The 18,135-nt window shown below is 44.0% G+C and overlaps 1 protein-coding gene across 3 annotated transcripts in view; it reads right to left on the bottom strand.

The window, feature by feature from the left end:
- Positions 1-3,056: 3,056 nt before the first annotated feature.
- Positions 3,057-18,135, bottom strand: part of LOC142390069 (forkhead box protein P1-B-like) — a 58,426-nt gene continuing 43,347 nt past the window's right edge. For all 3 annotated transcript variants that reach the window (XM_075475425.1, XM_075475427.1, XM_075475428.1), the window contains 4 exons: positions 4,311-4,387; positions 4,066-4,167; positions 3,813-3,934; positions 3,057-3,635 (listed from right to left, as the gene is read on the bottom strand). In XM_075475425.1, coding sequence (XP_075331540.1) covers positions 3,578-3,635; positions 3,813-3,934; positions 4,066-4,167; positions 4,311-4,387 — 359 coding nt within the window. In that variant the 3' untranslated portion in view covers positions 3,057-3,577. The remainder of the gene's footprint in view (positions 3,636-3,812; positions 3,935-4,065; positions 4,168-4,310; positions 4,388-18,135) is intronic.

The following is an 18,135-nucleotide window of genomic DNA, read 5'->3' as shown; positions in this document are numbered from 1 at the left end:
CCATCTCATGGATACTCTTTGCTGTTAGCGGCTTCTCTTTCTGTGTGCTGGACAGGAACTGTGGAGCAAGTACAGCGGCCGGCCAGTTTGAGAGCAGCTGAGTGAATACATGCCAGGGGGATTCAGCTTCCATCCACATTAATTTGTTAATCCCACTTTGAATAGTTTCAGTTGGACAAACAAGTTCTCACATGTTTTAAAAATCCAGTTTAGGTGGCACCAACACAATCATTAGTTTCTTTCTAGCGTCACACAGATGTTCACATTGACTGCTCATAAGTACTCCACACAACCGTACTGACATAGAACTGGATATATAAAAATATGCAAACTATCCCTTTAATAGAGTCCTTGCAGAGTTTAAAGAGCTGTTACACCTGCTGAGTGACAGGAAACATGGTCCCAACAAAAGAGCTGTCAGTGGAAACAATGAGGATTGGAAAACTCAGAGTGTCAGCTGGGTCCAAACGAAAAGGGAAACACATGAGTCAAAGAGTCAGCTCAGAAAGCTCCAAGGACAACGTCGGAAAATAAAACGCACAACAAAAGAAATGAAGAGCTAATGAACAGAAACAAGAGTCAACGTTTGTGAGGAGAATTTAAGAAAGCAGGATTTCCATCCAGAAAAGCCAAACTTGAACCATCAGTAACACCTAAAGAGAAGAAAACCAGGTTCCGGTGGGCTGAAGAGAAGCAGTCACGGGCATTTTTTAACTATATATCATCAAATCAAACCTACTAAGTCTAGAAGTATCTCAATAAGTAGAGGGAAATTAAGTGATAGAAAGTTTGTAATAGATGAAGAAAACATTCCAATAATCAGGGAAAAGGCAGTAAAGAGTTTAGGCAGGTGGTACCAGGCAGACATGAATGATGGAGAGTAGGCAGTGCAGTTTCTGAAAGATGTTGCTGAGGGACTGGATAGAATAGATAAATCAGAGCTTCCAGGAAAGTTGAAGCTGTGGTGTCTGCAGTTTGGATTGTTTCCTCGGTTGATGTGGCTACTGTCTGTGTATGAGATTCCATTATCTGTTGTAGAAAAAAATGGACAAAAGTTAGCTTTTACAATAGGAAGTGGCTAGGTGTTCCTAGATGCTTAAGTACTGTGGCACTGTATGGGAAAGGCATACTCCAGCTCCCAGTATCTAGTCTAGTAGAGGAGTTTAAATGTACTAAAGTTAGGACAGAGCTCCTGTTAGCTGGGAGTAAAGATGTGGTAGTTAGTAAGGTGGTTCCAAACCCAACCAAGGGGAGGAAGTGGAAACCAAGAATGGCAGCTCAGGAGGCAGAAGCAACTCTTAGACATGCAGAGATTGTGGGTAATGTGCAAATAGGCCGGGGAGGCTTGGGGCTTGGCCCAGGCAAACCAGTGTGGAGTAGAGCAGGTCCCAAAGAGAAGAGAAAGCTAGTTGTTGAGCAGGTTCGTAGACAGGAGGAAATGTTAAGGGGTGCAAAGGCAGTGGCTCAGGCTAAGCAGGGACGCTGGTTGAATTGGGAAGGTGTAGAGAAGAAAAAGCTTAGTTGGAAGGAGCAGTGGAGTATGGAGGAAAGGAGTATTAGATTTTTGATAGGGGCAACATATGATGTATTGTCAACTCCCCAGAACCTAAAACTCTGTGTAAATGGAGACCCGTTATGTTCGTTATGTTCAGGTACTGCAACTCTAAAGCATATTTTGTCAGGTTGTAAGGTTAGTCTGTCACAAGGCTGATATATATGGCGACATGACCAAGTATTAAGAAGCTTAGCTGCAGGTATTGAAGATAAACGAATTCATGTAAACTTAGGAGGGTCTAAGGTGAAGAGAGTTGCAATTCAGTTTGTTCAAGAGGGGGAGAAAGTTAATAAGACGATAAGGAGGCACGGCAGCTTGGAGGATGCTTGTGATTGGGAGATGCAGGTAGATTTAGAGATAAGCTTGTTGTTCCTTAGGAGATAGCCTCTACAAATCTGAGGCCTGATATAGTTTTGTGGTCTAGGAGTAGAATGAGAGTCTATTTCATAGAGCTGACTGTTCCTTGGGAGGAATTGGTAGCAGAAGCATATGAAAGGAAAAAGCTTAGATATGTGGAGTTGGGGGCAGAAGCAGAGCAGCGAGGATGGAAGGTTAGAATCTGTCCAGTGGAAGTAGGATGTAGAGGATTTGTTGCAAAGTCTGTTGTCTCATTGGTGAGGGAGCTGGGTGTAAGTGGACAGAGTGTGAGGAAAATAGTGAAGGAAGTGTCAGATGAGGCAGTAAAGTTCAGTCAGTGGATTTGGATTAGAAGAAGCAATAGCAGCTGGGGGCCCAGCAGGGGGAGCACTTAGGGTAAACAGACTTTTGGAAAAAGCAAAGAAGAAGTTTAAGATATTTAAGTGGAGGTTGTGGCCCACGTGATCCTTTTGAAACCAGGCGGCCATTTTGGGTGAGTTGGCTTTGAATGAGTTGTATGGCTTTGTTTTTGCTGGCATTTTTAGTGATTATAGGACTGTTTAGGTGAGTTTGTCTGTTGAATCTGCTGGTGTGTCTTGTCCTGCCTCCACCTCTGGCACTCTCTATATTTTCATTACCCCCTACCCGAACCAGGGTTTAAATCCCCACCCCGCTGTGACTGGTGTGCAGTTGGAGAGGGGCGGAGTAGTTTGTGGCTGTAAAAAAAAAAAAAAAGATGGTGGTTGTGGTGTGAGGAGCAGTGATGGCTGGCATTAGGGGGGTGACTCTGGGACGCCAGTGATCCCTGTCTAGCCTCCTTGAGGTGTCGTGGGCCCAACTAGACGAAACACTGATGAAAGGAGGTTCCCACCTGATGACCCCAATGACATGTTGGTCAGCACTGCTCACAGGTCTATATTATAGGGAGTATAGGAAATTATTCACTGAATCTGGTCCATTTTTTAAATTTTTTTCCCTTTAGCACAAGTTTCTTGTGTTTACCTTAAATCATAATGCCAGAAGGTTTAGCTATTGAATAATAGTTTATGTTAAAACTGTGGCTGAACAAACATCCTCCATTTGGTCCAGGTGCTGTATTTCCAGTTCTGACATCATTTTACAAATTAAAACTTCAACGCACAAACTGTATGAATGGCTTCTTTAATGTTTGTCTGAATACTAAACTTTCTTGTCTTCAGCATTAATAATTTTTATTGTAAAAGTAGAAAAATGTCATGTGATGCCACCTTTTTTAATGAGATAATTAGTTGCTTTTCCCTTCAGGTTTGGACAAATCAGGCTCTAAACCAATGAATCAGTACATTTAGAAAATAATCATCAGATGAATCCAGAATTAAATCATTTGTAACCTGATATGTAATATTTGGGCCTCCATCAACTACCATCACATAAATGTGTTCTGTTCTGTAATGCTAAAACAATACTATCCTCAGAGCCCCATGTTTTTTCTGTTGCAGTTTGCTGTGAGTTTGTCTGAACAGCATGTAGCAACACAGCTGGGAGAAATAAAGTGAGATTGACACCATGTGTCTCCCATATTTCACTTTGGGGATCTTTCTTTTTAAATGAGCACTTTTCTGTCTGATGTGGAAGACTTTGGCAGCTGGAGTGAAAGAGCGGCCCAGTGCTGGTGTTTGCTGGCGGTCAGGGGTCCTCCGGACAGTAATGGGAGACAGAAGAGAACCACTTCATGGGGCAGTCCCTGAAAACAAAGAGTTGAAATGAAATTCACAAACACTACTAACCACACCCTCCATTTTGCTGTAACTTGGAGGCCAGTTTCTGTGTCCTTCTCTCCCCCCTCACATGCTCTGGCTGCTGCTGGACGTTGACCAAAGAAACGCCCGAGGATACAGTTCAGAGTTGAGGAAGTTTGTACCTGTGATATTTTTGTCCCTTCCTCCTTTGGTACTCCCTTTCATCCACTGTCCACACAGCTCCCTTTCCTCCCTCCACTCGCACAAAACACTTGTGAAGGCTGAGGTTGTGACGTACTGCATTCTGCAAGGAAGCAGCAGTTACAGGAAAAGCTTTTTAAAGAGTCAAACTGTAATATTATCATAATAATGCCATTAGCAAAGTGTACATAGATGAGCAGACATCACAGAGAGTCTAATATGAGCAGTTGAAACCTTCCATGTTGCAGTGTTGTGTCTGAAGTAGAAGAACATGGTAGTGAACCAGTTGTAAATCTCATTCAGAGTGCGCTGTTTGTCTGGAGACTCCAGGATAGACTGAGGAGACACGAGAACAGGAGCAAAGAAGGACAAAACTGTCACCGCAGGAGCCGCTCAATTCTCAGCCCATCAATTTCACATCCTCACACACTTCAATAGTGTTTATTCCTACTCATTTAAATTCACTTTCAAATAGTTACCCATCTTATCAGATAAGCGTAGGTGTACGGAGGCCTGATGTTGTTGTATTTGTAGCATTCGATACTTGGGACCAAATCTGAAAAACAACAGGTTGATCTTTTTAATCTGATTTGATCTTCTGAGGCTCCCGTCGGCACATACAGAAGCAGGCTTGGTGGGACACAGAATGCAGCACATAGCAGACAGCAGATAGATGCACGTGTCGCTAAAAGAAGATATTTTGTATAGAAATGGCTTTACAGACAAATCACATTGCAAAAGTATTATCATAAAGTGTTATTTTTTTAACACAATGGCAAGGCAAGTTTATTTGTATAGCAGAATTCAACTACAGGGCGATTCAAAGTGCTTTGCAGATACATTAAAACAGTAGAAATAAAAAGTATGATTTAAATTTTAAACAAAAAAGAAAGAAAGAAGAACAATAGATAAAATCAGATAAAATCAGGAGTTAAAATGGAATTAAGTTTTGAAACTCAAGCTTCAGATTTGGAGCTTTATTCAAACGCAGCTGAAAATAGGTGTGTCTTCAACCTGGACTTAAATACACTGAGTGTTTCAGCTGATCTGAGGCTTTCTGGGAGTTTGTTCCAGACATGTGGAGCATAGAAGCTGAACGCAGCTTCTCCATGTCTGGTTCTGACTCTGGGAACTGATAGAAGACCGGATCCAGATGACCTGAGGGGTCTGGAAGGTTCATCCTGGGTCAGGAGGTCACTGATGCATTCTGGTCCTGGACCATTCAGAGCTTTATAGAGCAGCATCAGAACTTTAAAGTCTATCCTCTGATGGACAGGCAGCCAGTGTAAAGACCTCAGAGCTGGACTGATGTGCTCCACTTCTTTGGTCTCAGTGAGGACTCGAGCAGCAGAGTTCTGAATAAGCTGCAGTTGTCTAACTGACTCTTTAGGTAGACCTGTAAAGATGCTGTGACAGTAATCAAGCCTACTGAAGATGAATGCATGGACTAGTTTTTCCAGGTCCTGCTGACACATCAGATCCTTTAACCTTGATATATTCTTAAGGTGATAGTAGGCTGACTTTGTTACTGCCTTAATGTGTTTTTACAAATTTAGGTCTGAGTCCATCACTACACCCAGATTTCTGGCCTGGTTGGTAGTTTCTTGGTGTATAGATTGAAGCTCTGTGGTGACCTGTTATCGTTTCTCTTTGGCTCCAAAGACAATTACCTCAGTTTTGTTTTTGTTTAGCTGGAGAAAGTTGTGGCACATCCAGTCATTAATCACCTCAATGCATTTGCCAAGAGCCTGTACAGGGCCTCGGTCTCCTGGTGACATTGTAATATATATCTGCGTGTTATCTGCATAGCTATGGTAGTTTATTCTGTTGTTTTTTATAATCTGTGCCAGTGGGAGCATGTAGATGTTAAACAGAAGAGGTCCCAGGAAGGAACCTTGGGGAACTCCACATGTGACTCTTGTGTGCTCAGATGTAAAGTTACCTATTGACACAAAGTACTTCCTGTTCTCTAAGTATGTTTTGAACCAGTTTATTACAGTTCCGGAAAGACCCGCCCAGTTCTCCAGTCGTTTCAGTAATATATTGTGGTCAACTGTAATCGGTCACCAAATGCAGCACTGAGATCCAGTAAAACTAAGACTGACATTTTTCCACCGTCTGTATTCAGACATATGTCATTAAAGACTTTGGTCAGAGCAGTCTCAGTGCTGTGGTGCTGTCTAAAACCTGTACCAATGCTTGAATCTGATCAAATCAGGTGTTTGTTTTAGTTCAGAATGGGAAAAATTCCCAATAACTTGGTGGCTTTTTATGGATTTGAACCTTTGGTGTTGAATACATGACTCTCAATTAGTATCATTTGTTCATAACTTGCAGACAGCAGGTCTTAAAGTTTTGTAAAAAGACTCCATTTCTTTTTATCTTTTACTTTAACCTTTCTTTAACCAGGAAAACCTCATTGAGATTAAAAATCTCTTTTTCAAGAGTGTCTTGGCCAAGACGGGCAGCAGCACATTAAACAGTTTCAGACAAACGCATACAAGTGCATCAGTCAAAACATCTGCGGCCAGATGTGGCCGCCTTCAAGTCGCTCAAAATCCTCTGAAAAGAGTCCAATGAAACCAGATCTTTAAGTTTCATTCCAGGAAAATGGAGCTGCACACCTGAAAGCCTTTTCTCCCAGCTCAGTTCTGACTTTAGGGACAGACAGTAGAAAAAGATCCTGAGAGCCAAGGTTTTGGGCTTCTGTGCTCCTCTGACTGATGTAGGTCAGAAGGTAGGATGGGAGCAGACCGAGAATAGACTTATAAATCAAAATCCAACCATCCAGCACAAACAATGATGTGTAAGAGATTTTAAATTGGTGATGAACCTCAGAGCTCCATAATACATGGCATCCATGGACTGTAGGCTTTGAGATGAGGTGTGCATATGTAACAGAGTAGATTTGTGTCTCTTAAATTAAGGAAAAAGACAGAGCCGTTTATAGAGAGAGTTTGGCCAACTATCGGTTCGAATGTTTGCGCTATCCCGCTATGCTGATTGGTTCTGGGCTGGTCACGTGTTTCGTGGACGCCATGTTTGCTACCAATATTCATATTTCATACAGCGATCCCCACAGTGAGCTATATCAGAACACTTCAAAGACATTATTAAATTATTATTAGTTCTTATGCCAATATAATGCCAAGCTGCAGTGCATATGGCTGTAGTGTAAGACCGGGTCAGGGGAAACAACTTCACCGTTTCCCCCGTGACAAAAAAACGGAGGAAATTATGGGAGATTAAGGTCAGAAGGAAGAACTGGAAAGCGACAGATTTCTCCGTGTTGTGTGAGGTAAATGTCATTTTTTTTCTCTGACTTACTCTCTGACAATTACTTAAAAAAATAAAGTCATAATAGCATTAATATATACCATGCTCTCAAAAACTCCTGACACCGAGTAAGAAATGGATTAAGTTTGAAGTTAGTCGAGCCTTATGCTAACCTTATGCCAGTTAGAAAATTTGCAGTTACTGTCATAACATCAGTAACTCGGATACAATATAACACCTACTGTGAAAACAACGTGTGCATTTAATTTATGTCGATGTAGACAGCCACATTTCGGTAACACATAACTTTGCCTCAGTTACTAAGTTATTACTGCTATCGCGCTAATGTTATGGTCCTTTCTTCCCGCGAAAAACACGTAACTTTGCTTCGGGTACTACCGAGTTATTATTGCTATGTTATGGTTATGGTCCTTTTCCCCTGCGATTTACATCTTACTGAAACTCACGTCCATAGCCTCATCCTATACTGTCAATCGCGTTATCATTTTCTTATGTATTTCGCAAAAAAAACTGTAACTTTGTGAAGAATTCAGTAGTTAGTCATGAACATTTTGATGTATTGAACTTGTCTGTATTTGGCCAATTTAGAAATGAGAGTTTTATTCATGCATGGGTTTGTGAAATAAGAGATGTCTGGTTAAGAATACAAGATAACTTATTGATAGCTTTTGTAAATAAATTTGCATTTTTCTTTTATCTGCGATTCATTTACTTCCATTAAAAAGTCACTGTCATTTTCCTTTTAGGACCACTTTGATGAAAAACTGTCAGGTTCTGGAGGCTTGGTTGTGTTTGGCTGCTGCTTACAGCTCTGTTCCAGGAGGTGGCGTCTGACTTCAGGAGGCACCAGCAACAGGTGCAACCTGTTATCCCCTCATCAGGAGAGGCTTAAAGGAACCACCTTGTCTGCAGTTCCTCGTCGGAGTGTTCACATGTATGGTACGTTTGTTACCACCCCGACCAAGTCTATGCTCAAATCTTGCTCATGTATGTTGTCCTGTTTTTGACACCAGGTGTTTCCAAAACTTCTCGGTTTTGGATTAAGCCAAGGAACTCAGTTGAGAGTATTACCCCCATCCATGAAACCTTCTGCCAACCCTCTGGAAAGCTTATCTGACCAAACGCTGTTCACCCTCCAACGCAGCCCATCTCCGGATTCTCCAAGAACCTCACTACTCCTCCCTGGCGGATTTCGTTCACTCACCAGTAAGCCGTCATCCACTTCACCTTCAGTATCCTTAAACAACTCTCTGCTAATTTCCTCCTCTTGTACAGTGCTCATCCAGTTCCAGGATCTTCAGTTGCCGACCATCCAGTCTTATTTGCAATAAACATTTATTATTTATATCGGTCTTGTGTGTGTGTTCTGCATTTGGGCTAAGCCATGACAGAACACTCCGACCAAGCCGACCTAGCAGACACACTCAGAAGAGCGCTTTCTAGTCAACAACAGCAGCTCCAGGCTCATGAATCTAATTTTAAGATTATAATGAATCAACTACAGGATACCTCACGACAAGTGCAGCATCTAACTGGACTTTTTCAACAGAACGTCTCCCAGACTACCTCCAGTCCACAGTCCGCGTCGTCTCAGCCAGCTCAGGCTTCGACCATCCATCCTCATAACGTCACTTCCCCTAATCCTGAGAAATACTCCGGTGAGACTGTTGGTTGTGGGGGATTTTTGCTACAGTGTTCTCTAACCTTTAACAGTTCACCTCAGTCTTTCCACAATGATAATGCTAGGATTTCCTTCATTCTGCGTTTACTTACTGGAAGCGCTTTAAGATGGGCTGAGTCAAGGTTCACAAACGTTCTCGATTATGGTTGTACTTTTGCGGAATTCATTTCTGAATTCAGACGAACATTTTCAGCTGGGTGGGATCAAGCAGGAGATTCTCGCCGGTTGTGGGCATTAAGGCAGAGTAATCGCCCCATTTCTGAGTTTGTGATTGAGTTTCGTACCTTGGCTGCGGCAGCTGGTTGGGATGAGGTGGCATTAAAAGCAGCCTTTTATCAAGCTTTAGACGAGTCAGTGAAGGACGATCTTTCCCCTCTAGAAGAACCTAAAACACTAGATGAGTTGATAACCCTAGCTACCAGGTTAGACAACCGAAGGAGAGAACGAAGAAAGGCCAAGCTGGAGAAATCAGTATCTAGTTCTCAGCCATTAAGTTATGCTCCCATGTTTAAGACTCCTCCAGTGACAAGTTCCGCTGCCGAACCAGAACCGATGCAGATTGGCCAAACTCAATTGTCTCACGAAGAGAGGGAGAGGCGTAGAGCTAATAAACAATGTTTCTACTGTGGCTCGCCTGAACATTTTGTTACTTGATGTCCCTCTCGGCCAAAAGGGAGGGTCCACCGAGATAAGTGGGGGAACCGGTGGGCCAAATCCAGAAAATAGGACCCTCGCGCTTTGACTTATCCGCTACTATCATTTCTAAGAGTGTTCAATACAGCGTTACTGCGTTGATTTACTCAGGATGTGACAGAAACCTGATCGATGAGGATTTTGTTTCTAAGAATCAGTGGGAAGTGGAATTACTTCCTTCTTCTCTACTTGTCTCTGCTTTGAATGGTCGAGCCTTGCCCAATATCACCCATCGTACTAAGCCAGTGGAGTTAATGATTTCTGGCAATCACAGAGAAGTAATCACTTTTTATGTTTTTCCCATAACTCAGTCTGAGATTGTCTTAGGCGCTGAATGGCTAAGACACCACAACCCTCACGTCAACTGGACGCGACCTAGTATCATTTCCTGGTCCTCTAACTGTCTGTCTTCGTGCCTACTGTCCGCTGTTCCTCACAGTCAGCCCTCTGAACCTGGTTCCGACGCCGACACTATGGACTTATCATCAGTACCTGAGGAGTATCACGACTTAAAGTCTGTGTTTAGCAAGGATTTGGCCTTGTCTTTGCCTCCACACCGCCCGTATGACTGCGCTATTGATCTACTGCCTGGTGCGCCCCTGCCTACTAGTAGGCTTTATAATATTTCTCAGTCCGAGAGATTGGCCATGGAGTCATATATTAATCAGTCACTCACTGCCGGTATTATCCGCCATTCCACCTCTCCGTTAGGAGCTGGATTTTTTTTTTGTCAAGAAGAAGGATGGTTCCTTGCGTCCTTGCATTGATTATCGGGGCTTAAATCAGATTACTGTCAAGAACAGATATCCCCTACCACTGATCTCGTCAGCCTTTGAACCAGTCCAGGGTTCCACTATTTTCACTAAACTCGACCTCCGCAACGCTTACCATTTGGTCAGGATCCGCAAGGGGGACGAGTGGAAGACCGCCTTTAAGACTCCTCTGGGACATTTTGAATATCGGGTGATGCCTTTTGGATTATGTAATGCACCGGCTGTGTTCCAGGCACTTGTTAACGACGTCCTTCGAGACTTTTTGAACATTTTTGTCTTTGTTTACTTGGACAACATATTGATCTATTCCAGGACAGTCTCTGATCATCGCCGCCATGTTCGCCTTGTCCTACAACACCTCCTGGAGAACAGACTCTTCGTCAAGGCTGAGAAATGTGAATTTCACGCCTCGTCAGTCACATTCCTGGGCTTCATACTCGAGGGTGGACAGCTTCGGTCAGATCCGGAAAAGATCAAGGCTGTGTTGGACTGGCCCATTCCCCAAGATAGGAGACAACTCCAACGTTTTCTCGGGTTCGCCAATTTCTACAGACGATTCATAAGGAATTACAGCCTCCTAGCCACACCCCTGACAGCGCTCACCTCTATTAAGAGGACGTTTTTCTGGTCTCCGGAGGCAGACACTGCATTCAAGGATCTGAAGAGGAGGTTCTCTCAAGCACCGGTTCTGGTCCAACCTGTCCCACTCAAACAGTTCATCATGGAGGTTGATGCCTCCGACACAGGCGTGGGCGCAGTACTTTCTCAGAAGTCGGATCAAGATACCAGGCTTCATCCGTGTGCCTTCTTTTCCCGCAAACTCACCCCCCAGGAGAGAAACTATGACGTCGGTGACCGGGAACTTCTGGCAATTAAACTGGCCTTGGAGGAGTGGCGTCACTGGTTGGAGGGCACCAAGCTTCCTATTATGATCTGGACCGATCATAGAAATTTATCCTACATTTCATCTGCTAAACGTCTGAATCCCAGGCAGGCCCGCTGGTCACTGTTTTTCTCCCGGTTTAACCTCAACATCACCCTCCGCCCAGGTTCCAAGAACGTCAAACCTGACGCCCTTTCTCGTCAATACTCACCCGAGGATTCGGACCGCGAACCATCCACCATCCTTCCCTCTGATTGTGTGATTGGTTCTCTTACATGGGAGATCGAGGATCTCGTTCTCCAGGCCCAACAGAGAGAGCCCGATCCAGGAACCGGCCCTCTCAATAAGGTTTATGTTCCTTCTTCTGTTCGTTCTCGTCTTATTCACTGGTTTCACTCTTCTAAGTTCTCTGCTCACCCAGGTGTCAGCCGGTCCATTGCCATCATTTCCAGACGTTTTTGGTGGTCATCTCTTCACAAGGACGTAAAGGAGTATGTTCTCGCCTGTACTGTCTGCGCACGGAACAAGTCATCCCATAGACCCCCAGCTGGGTTGCTTCATCCCTTGGAGATTCCTCAGAGACCTTGGTCGCACATTGCCCTGGACTTTGTCACCGGCTTACCTCCATCCCAAGGTATGACCACCAACCTCACTATCGTTGATCGCTTTTCCAAATCATGTCACCTGGTTCCCCTCAGACGATTACCATCCACATTCCTGACAGCACAGCTTCTCGTCAAACACATCTTCCGGCTCCATGGCATTCCTCGAGACATCGTTTCTGACCGAGGCCCCCAATTCATATCTCAGGTGTGGAAGCAATTCTGTAATGCTCTTGATGCTAAAGTTTCTTTGTCTTCTGGGTTCCATCCACAGTCCAACGGCCAAACGGAAAGGATGAACCAAGAACTAGAGTCTACTCTCAGGTGTTTCACTTCGTCCAACCCGTCTGACTGGTGCAAGTTCCTACCATGGGTGGAATATGCACACAATGCCCATGTTTCTTCTGCTACTGGTATGTCTCCCTTTGAAGTATCATTAGGTTACCAACCTCCTCTGTCTATGCTCAAATCTGTTCACCCTCCAACGCAGCCCATCTCCGGATTCTCCAAGAACCTCACTACTCCTCCCTGGCGGATTTCGTTCACTCACCAGTAAGCCGTCATCCACTTCACCTTCAGTATCCTTAAACAACTCTCTGCTAATTTCCTCCTCTTGTACAGTGCTCATCCAGTTCCAGGATCTTCAGTTGCCAACCATCCAGTCTTATTTGCAATAAACATTTATTATTTATATCGGTCTTGTGTGTGTGTTCTGCATTTGGGCTAAGCCATGACAAAAACAGTATGAGAGTGGCAGAGCAGATGGCCTGAGGAGACTCAAACCGAATGCCGTCCCAACCAAGTTCATCTTCACACCACCAGAGTGCCCCGAGAGACCCACCGAGCGCATGAACTGTGTCCTGGTGCACAGGAACACATACATGGTGACCATTCCTATTGTTCTACGGAAAGCCATACATCTGTTGAAGTTCAAACAGGTAAATATGTTCAAGGTGTTCAAAGTGAGAACTGATTGAAGTTAGTCTATTTGAAAATGAGGTATCCCATAAGGACCGGAGTGCAAAATGCAGCTACAAAGTTAAATATCAATTTATTGGATGTTATAAATTCTTGCTTTATTTTATATGTAGGTATTTATTTCCACTAAAAGTGACAATGCTTTTGGCTAATCAAAATAATAATTAACACCATTATTATTCATTTTGGTAATGTTTACTAATATTTACAATTGCAAACGTGAAGTCTGACCATGACTGATATTATACCATTAAATCTTTCTCACTCTCTGTGCAGTCTGAAAACAATACTGAATTGATAGTGTCCAATTCAACCCATGTCTAGTTAGCTTGCATACATGTTTCCACATTTAACGAGTGTGTGTGTTCTTTTCTTCTGATTCTTTTTCAGATATTCAAGTTGACCATGACCAGTTCGATCTGATGGACAATGCAAACACTGATAAGGCTGTAAGCGGGGAGACAGCTAGCAGTGAGACGGTCAGCAGGGAGACAGCGGGCAGGGAGAATGTCAGCGAGGACACTACAAACTGGGACAAACAACAACTGAACGTCTTGAAGAACCAGGTATCCTCACTCCAGCGGGCTCTTGTTAAAGAAAGGAAAGAGAAGTGGAAGGTTATCAGGCAGAGAAAACAACTTGAAGCAAATATTCCAGGAGTCTTCAACACAAATCAGCTTTACAAACTTAGCCAAGCAAGTACACGCGGGACAAAATGGTCTGCTGACACGATCAAAAAAGGTCTACAATTAAAGTTTGCATGTGGTGCTACTGGATACGATCTGCTTATTGCCCAAAATCAACCTCTGCCATCAGCTAGATCACTACGAAGAAGACTGGAAGTTGTTCCCACAGAGCCAAGCATCTTGCATGAAGTTTTTGCCTTTCTGCGGTTGAAAATTGAGGCAATGAGACAAGAAGAGAGGGAGTGTTGCCTCACCCTTGATGAGATGTCAATCCAACCTGGTGTCCAGTATAACTCAAGTTCAAGTTGTATACGTGGAGATGTAACCTTACCAGACCACAGCGGCGAAGCTACACATGCACTTGTCTTCATGCTTGCCCGAGTGACTACACGATGGAAACAAACAGTTGGATATCACTTCACCAGCAATTCAGTGGATGGCACAAAACTAAAGCCTCTTGTACTTGAGATACTGAAGAAGGCCAAAGATATTGGGCTACATGTGACAGCAAAAACATCAGACATGGGTGCTTCAAATCGTGCACTTTGGCTACGTTTTGGCATTGTTTGCTCTAAATTCAGTAGGACTGTAAACAAAGTTCCCCATCCCATGGAAGAGGGCAGATTTCTGCACAGTGGCGGCTGGTGATTCAATTTTTTGGGGGGTGCAGTTGCGCGTGACGGGTCAAATAGCACCTCACAATCAGAACACAACACACAAATTCTAAAAACCACCTAAACTAGACCATTGTTCAAGGAAGAGAACAGAGCGGAGATGAGCCTCTGACCGCAGCAGCTCAGCCCTAACCCTAACCCTGACCCTAACCCAAACTTACTCAGGATCAAACCAGTGATGAAGTCAAGCTCTACAGAACGTGTTCATGCAGAGCGCAGCCAAAGCCTACACTTTAAATGATATATGATAAACATGTGGAGAATAGGGAGGCCTGATGTGCTTGTCGAGCAGGGATTGCCACTTTGGTTCCATGGCTGTGGATAGAGAGCTATCTACAGTTTGTTTAATCGTCTCATTATGACACGAGACCACTGATTTAACCCTCCTCATCATACCAAGAACACAGTTTGGTCTGAGCACCTTGGTTATCCTCTGCGGTGGCATAGAAACCAGACAACCAGCTGCTACACGTGTAAAACAAAACTGAAGACAATCCACGGCTTTTGTGGGGAATCCAGCCTTAGAGGCACCAGGAGCACCTGTAAGCAGACAAGCAGAGAACAAACACACAAACAAACAAACAAAAAAGCACAAGCAGCAGCAATCACATATAACACAACTGTGGATACAGATGGTGATGGTGTGATGGTGTGTGTGTATGTGTGTGTGTGTGTGTGTGTGTGTGTGCATGAACATGCAATACACATGGCACAGGTCCCATATGATAACCATGCTTAATTATGAGTGTATAAGTGTATAGGGCCACAATCCACAGCCCCCCCAGCAATCAGAAGCAGGCTGAGAGGGCCCCCAGACCCAGGCCACCAGCAGCCCCCACGGAGCACCGGGAAGCCCACCGCAGGGATAACCACGCAACCACCCAGAAGACAGCAGAGGAAGCCCCCGGACAGAGCCTCCACAAGCATAGGGCAGAGGCTCCCCGGTGACCAGAGGTGGCAGCCTACCAGGCCCCCGCCACCCAGACATGGGCCGTGCGCTGGAACCGCGAGCCCGAGCACCACCAAACCCCCCGGCAGAGGCCCCGCTCAATACCCGAGAGGGCCAGGTGCCCCAGACAGCCAAGCGCAGTGGGAGTCAAGACGTGCCCACAGGTGGGTGAAGCTGTGAGCAGCGGGGAGAGGCAATGCCCCCCCCTCATCAGGAACAGCACAAGCAGGCCAGAGGACAGCAAGGCTACGGCTACACGAAAACGAAACAAGTTTTTTTTTGAAAACGGGTACGAAAATTCTTGCGACCACACGGCAACGCTGCTGTAAAGACTCAGGTCCAGACGAAAACGGATGAAAACGGATGAAACGATGCAGTACACACGCCACTGTGTCACGCCACGCTGTGAGACAATAGAGAAGTCTCACAGCGTCAACGTTTGACTGACGCAAAAACGTTTTCGCTGTAACAATGGAAACGAAACGACCTCGTTTTCAAATCTTCCCACTCTGGAACCCGTTCTCAAAAACTATCGTTTTGGGGTAGTGGGAACGCCGGCTCCGTGTGGCCGCGACAGCGAAACGATAAGAAAAAGTATCGTTTACAGTGAAAAGCGTTTTCGTGTAGCCGCAGACCCAGACACCCCACAAATCAGATAAGAAAACTAAAAAAAAACTAAAAAAAAAAAAAAACTAATAATAATAATAATAAAAATAAATAAATAAACACACATCCATCCCCCAACTCTGCTGGGGTGTGGCGCAGTGGGCACATACGGGGTCCAGCAGCCCCCCAGCCACCACAGACCCCGAACCAGCAGGACAACTCCTCCTCCTGGCCCCTCCCGCCCCAGGCAGCAACCAGGCAACAGGGGTGTGGCAAGACCCCTCCCCTCGCCCCTCTGGCTCTTCCATATTTTCTAATAGTGAACATTTAAAATTGAGGGGCAGGCAACCTTGTGGAACTGGGAGCGTGGCAGCCTACATACCCAAAGAGCCCCGCCCACCAGATACCATTCAGTGCTACCACCCCCCAAGACCTAATGTATGTGTGTGTGTGTGTGTCTGATGAGTAGTGATGTCTAAGGTGTAATTAAAACCGGGGCGGGGGGCAGCAAAGGGGACCACCTACGTGGACCCATCCGCTGCCCCCCGCAGAACACACCTGCCCTCAAAACCCTACGTGTGTGAATGTGTGCTGTGTATAGGAGCCAGAAGGGAGAGGGGTATGGGGATCTAGAAGGTTAAGATTCAGATCCGATTTATTGGTCATGCATACATGCATACACATTAAATTTGTCCTCCGCTTTTAACCCATCCAGGTTGGCCCCTGTTGACACACACATGCACATGCACAGGGTCACACACTCAGAGACAGATGCCAGGAACAGTACAGCAGGAACTCAGCGCAGTTGGCAATCAATAAATATAGTCAAACAGTACATGAGTGATTATGGACTTTGCGATGCATGGTGATCTCTTCACCCGAACCGTAAAGAGTACACTTTCTTCTCACATGTTCATCACTCTTACTCTCGTCTGGATTATTTTTTAGTTAGCAGCTCGTTGTTGGTTAACATTTCAGACACTGAGATACACCCTATAGCTGACAGTGATCATGCTCCTGTCTCTTTAACTTTAGTAAACAAGAAAGAAATCCCCAAAAGCATAAACTGGAAATTTAATACATCATTGCTTAGGAATGCAGATTTTGTCAAATATTTTAAAGAAGAGTGGGCTTCTTATTTGGAGCATAATGACTTGCCTGGGACATCAGCTTCTGTTCTCTGGGAAGCAGGGAAAGCAGTGATGAGAGGTAAAATTATTTCATTCCCATCACATAAAAAGAAAAAAGAAAATAAACATATTCAGGAATTAGAAGAAGTCATTAAATTGTTAGATGCCCCTCAAGACGAGGAAAGGCTAGACAAAATACGTAAAGCAAAACTAGAATTAAACGAAATTATCAATAAAAAAACTAAATTCTTAATACAAAGACTTCGAATTGACAACTAGACAAGCTAGAATGCTACAAATCGGGTAGCATTCTAGCTAACCAGCTCAAAATAAATAAGAAAAAAACAACTATATTTAGTGTTATAGATCCAACTGGGAATACAGTTTATGATCCTGAAAGTATAAACAGCATTTTAAGAGATTTTTACAAAGCTTTGTACTCACCTCAGATAAACCCGTCAGATACGGATATTGATCAATTTCTGGATAAAGTATCACTTCCTAACTTATCAGGTAGTCAAGCAATGGGGCTGGATTCACCACTGCAATCAGCTGAACTCCAGGAAGCCCTCCAAAGCATGCCCAATAACAAGGCTCAAGGCCCAGATGGATTTCCAGCAGAGTTCTATAAAGAATTCTGGAATATCCTGGCACCAGCCTTTCACAGAATGCTGCAAGAAACTGGCAGACTTCCCAAAAATATGAATTCTGCTAACATTAGTCTCTTATTAAAACCAGGCAAGGATGCGGTATTCCCTACCAGTTATTGTCCCATATCTCTTATCAATGTTGATCTCAAAATAATTTGTAAAGCCCTCTCAAAAAGATTAGAGAGGGTAACTCCTCTCATAATACATCCAGACCAAACTGGTTTTATAAAAGGAAGGCATTCATCCACAAATTCACGCAGATTATTTAATTTAATAGATTATTCTTACAGTAAAAACATTGAAACTGCAATTCTGTCTCTAGATGCTGAAAAAGCTTTTGACAGAGTAAACTGGAGATTCTTATTTGCAACTTTGCATAAATTTGGTTTTGGAAACCGTTTTATAAATTGGCTAAAAATTCTATACAACAGCATGCATCAGGACAAATAACCAAACATCCTCTAGCTTTTATCTTCAGAGGGGCGCCAGGCAAGGATGCCCACTTTCCCCCTCACTATTTGCTATTTTCATAGAACCTCTAGCTGCAGAGATCAGGCAAACTACTGATATTAAGGGTATAAAATGCAAGAACATAGAACATAAAATCAGTCTTTATGCAGATGATGTGTTACTTTTTCTCCAGCATTCACAAACCTCCCTCTCGCAGGTTATTGAGTTGATAAACTCCTTCTCAAGGGTTTC

The sequence above is a fragment of the Odontesthes bonariensis genome, chromosome 10 (assembly GCF_027942865.1).
Source record: "Odontesthes bonariensis isolate fOdoBon6 chromosome 10, fOdoBon6.hap1, whole genome shotgun sequence".
NCBI lineage: Eukaryota > Metazoa > Chordata > Actinopteri > Atheriniformes > Atherinopsidae > Odontesthes > Odontesthes bonariensis.
Note: the sequence above shows the minus strand (reverse complement) of the source record. Positions and strands in the feature narration are given on the sequence as shown.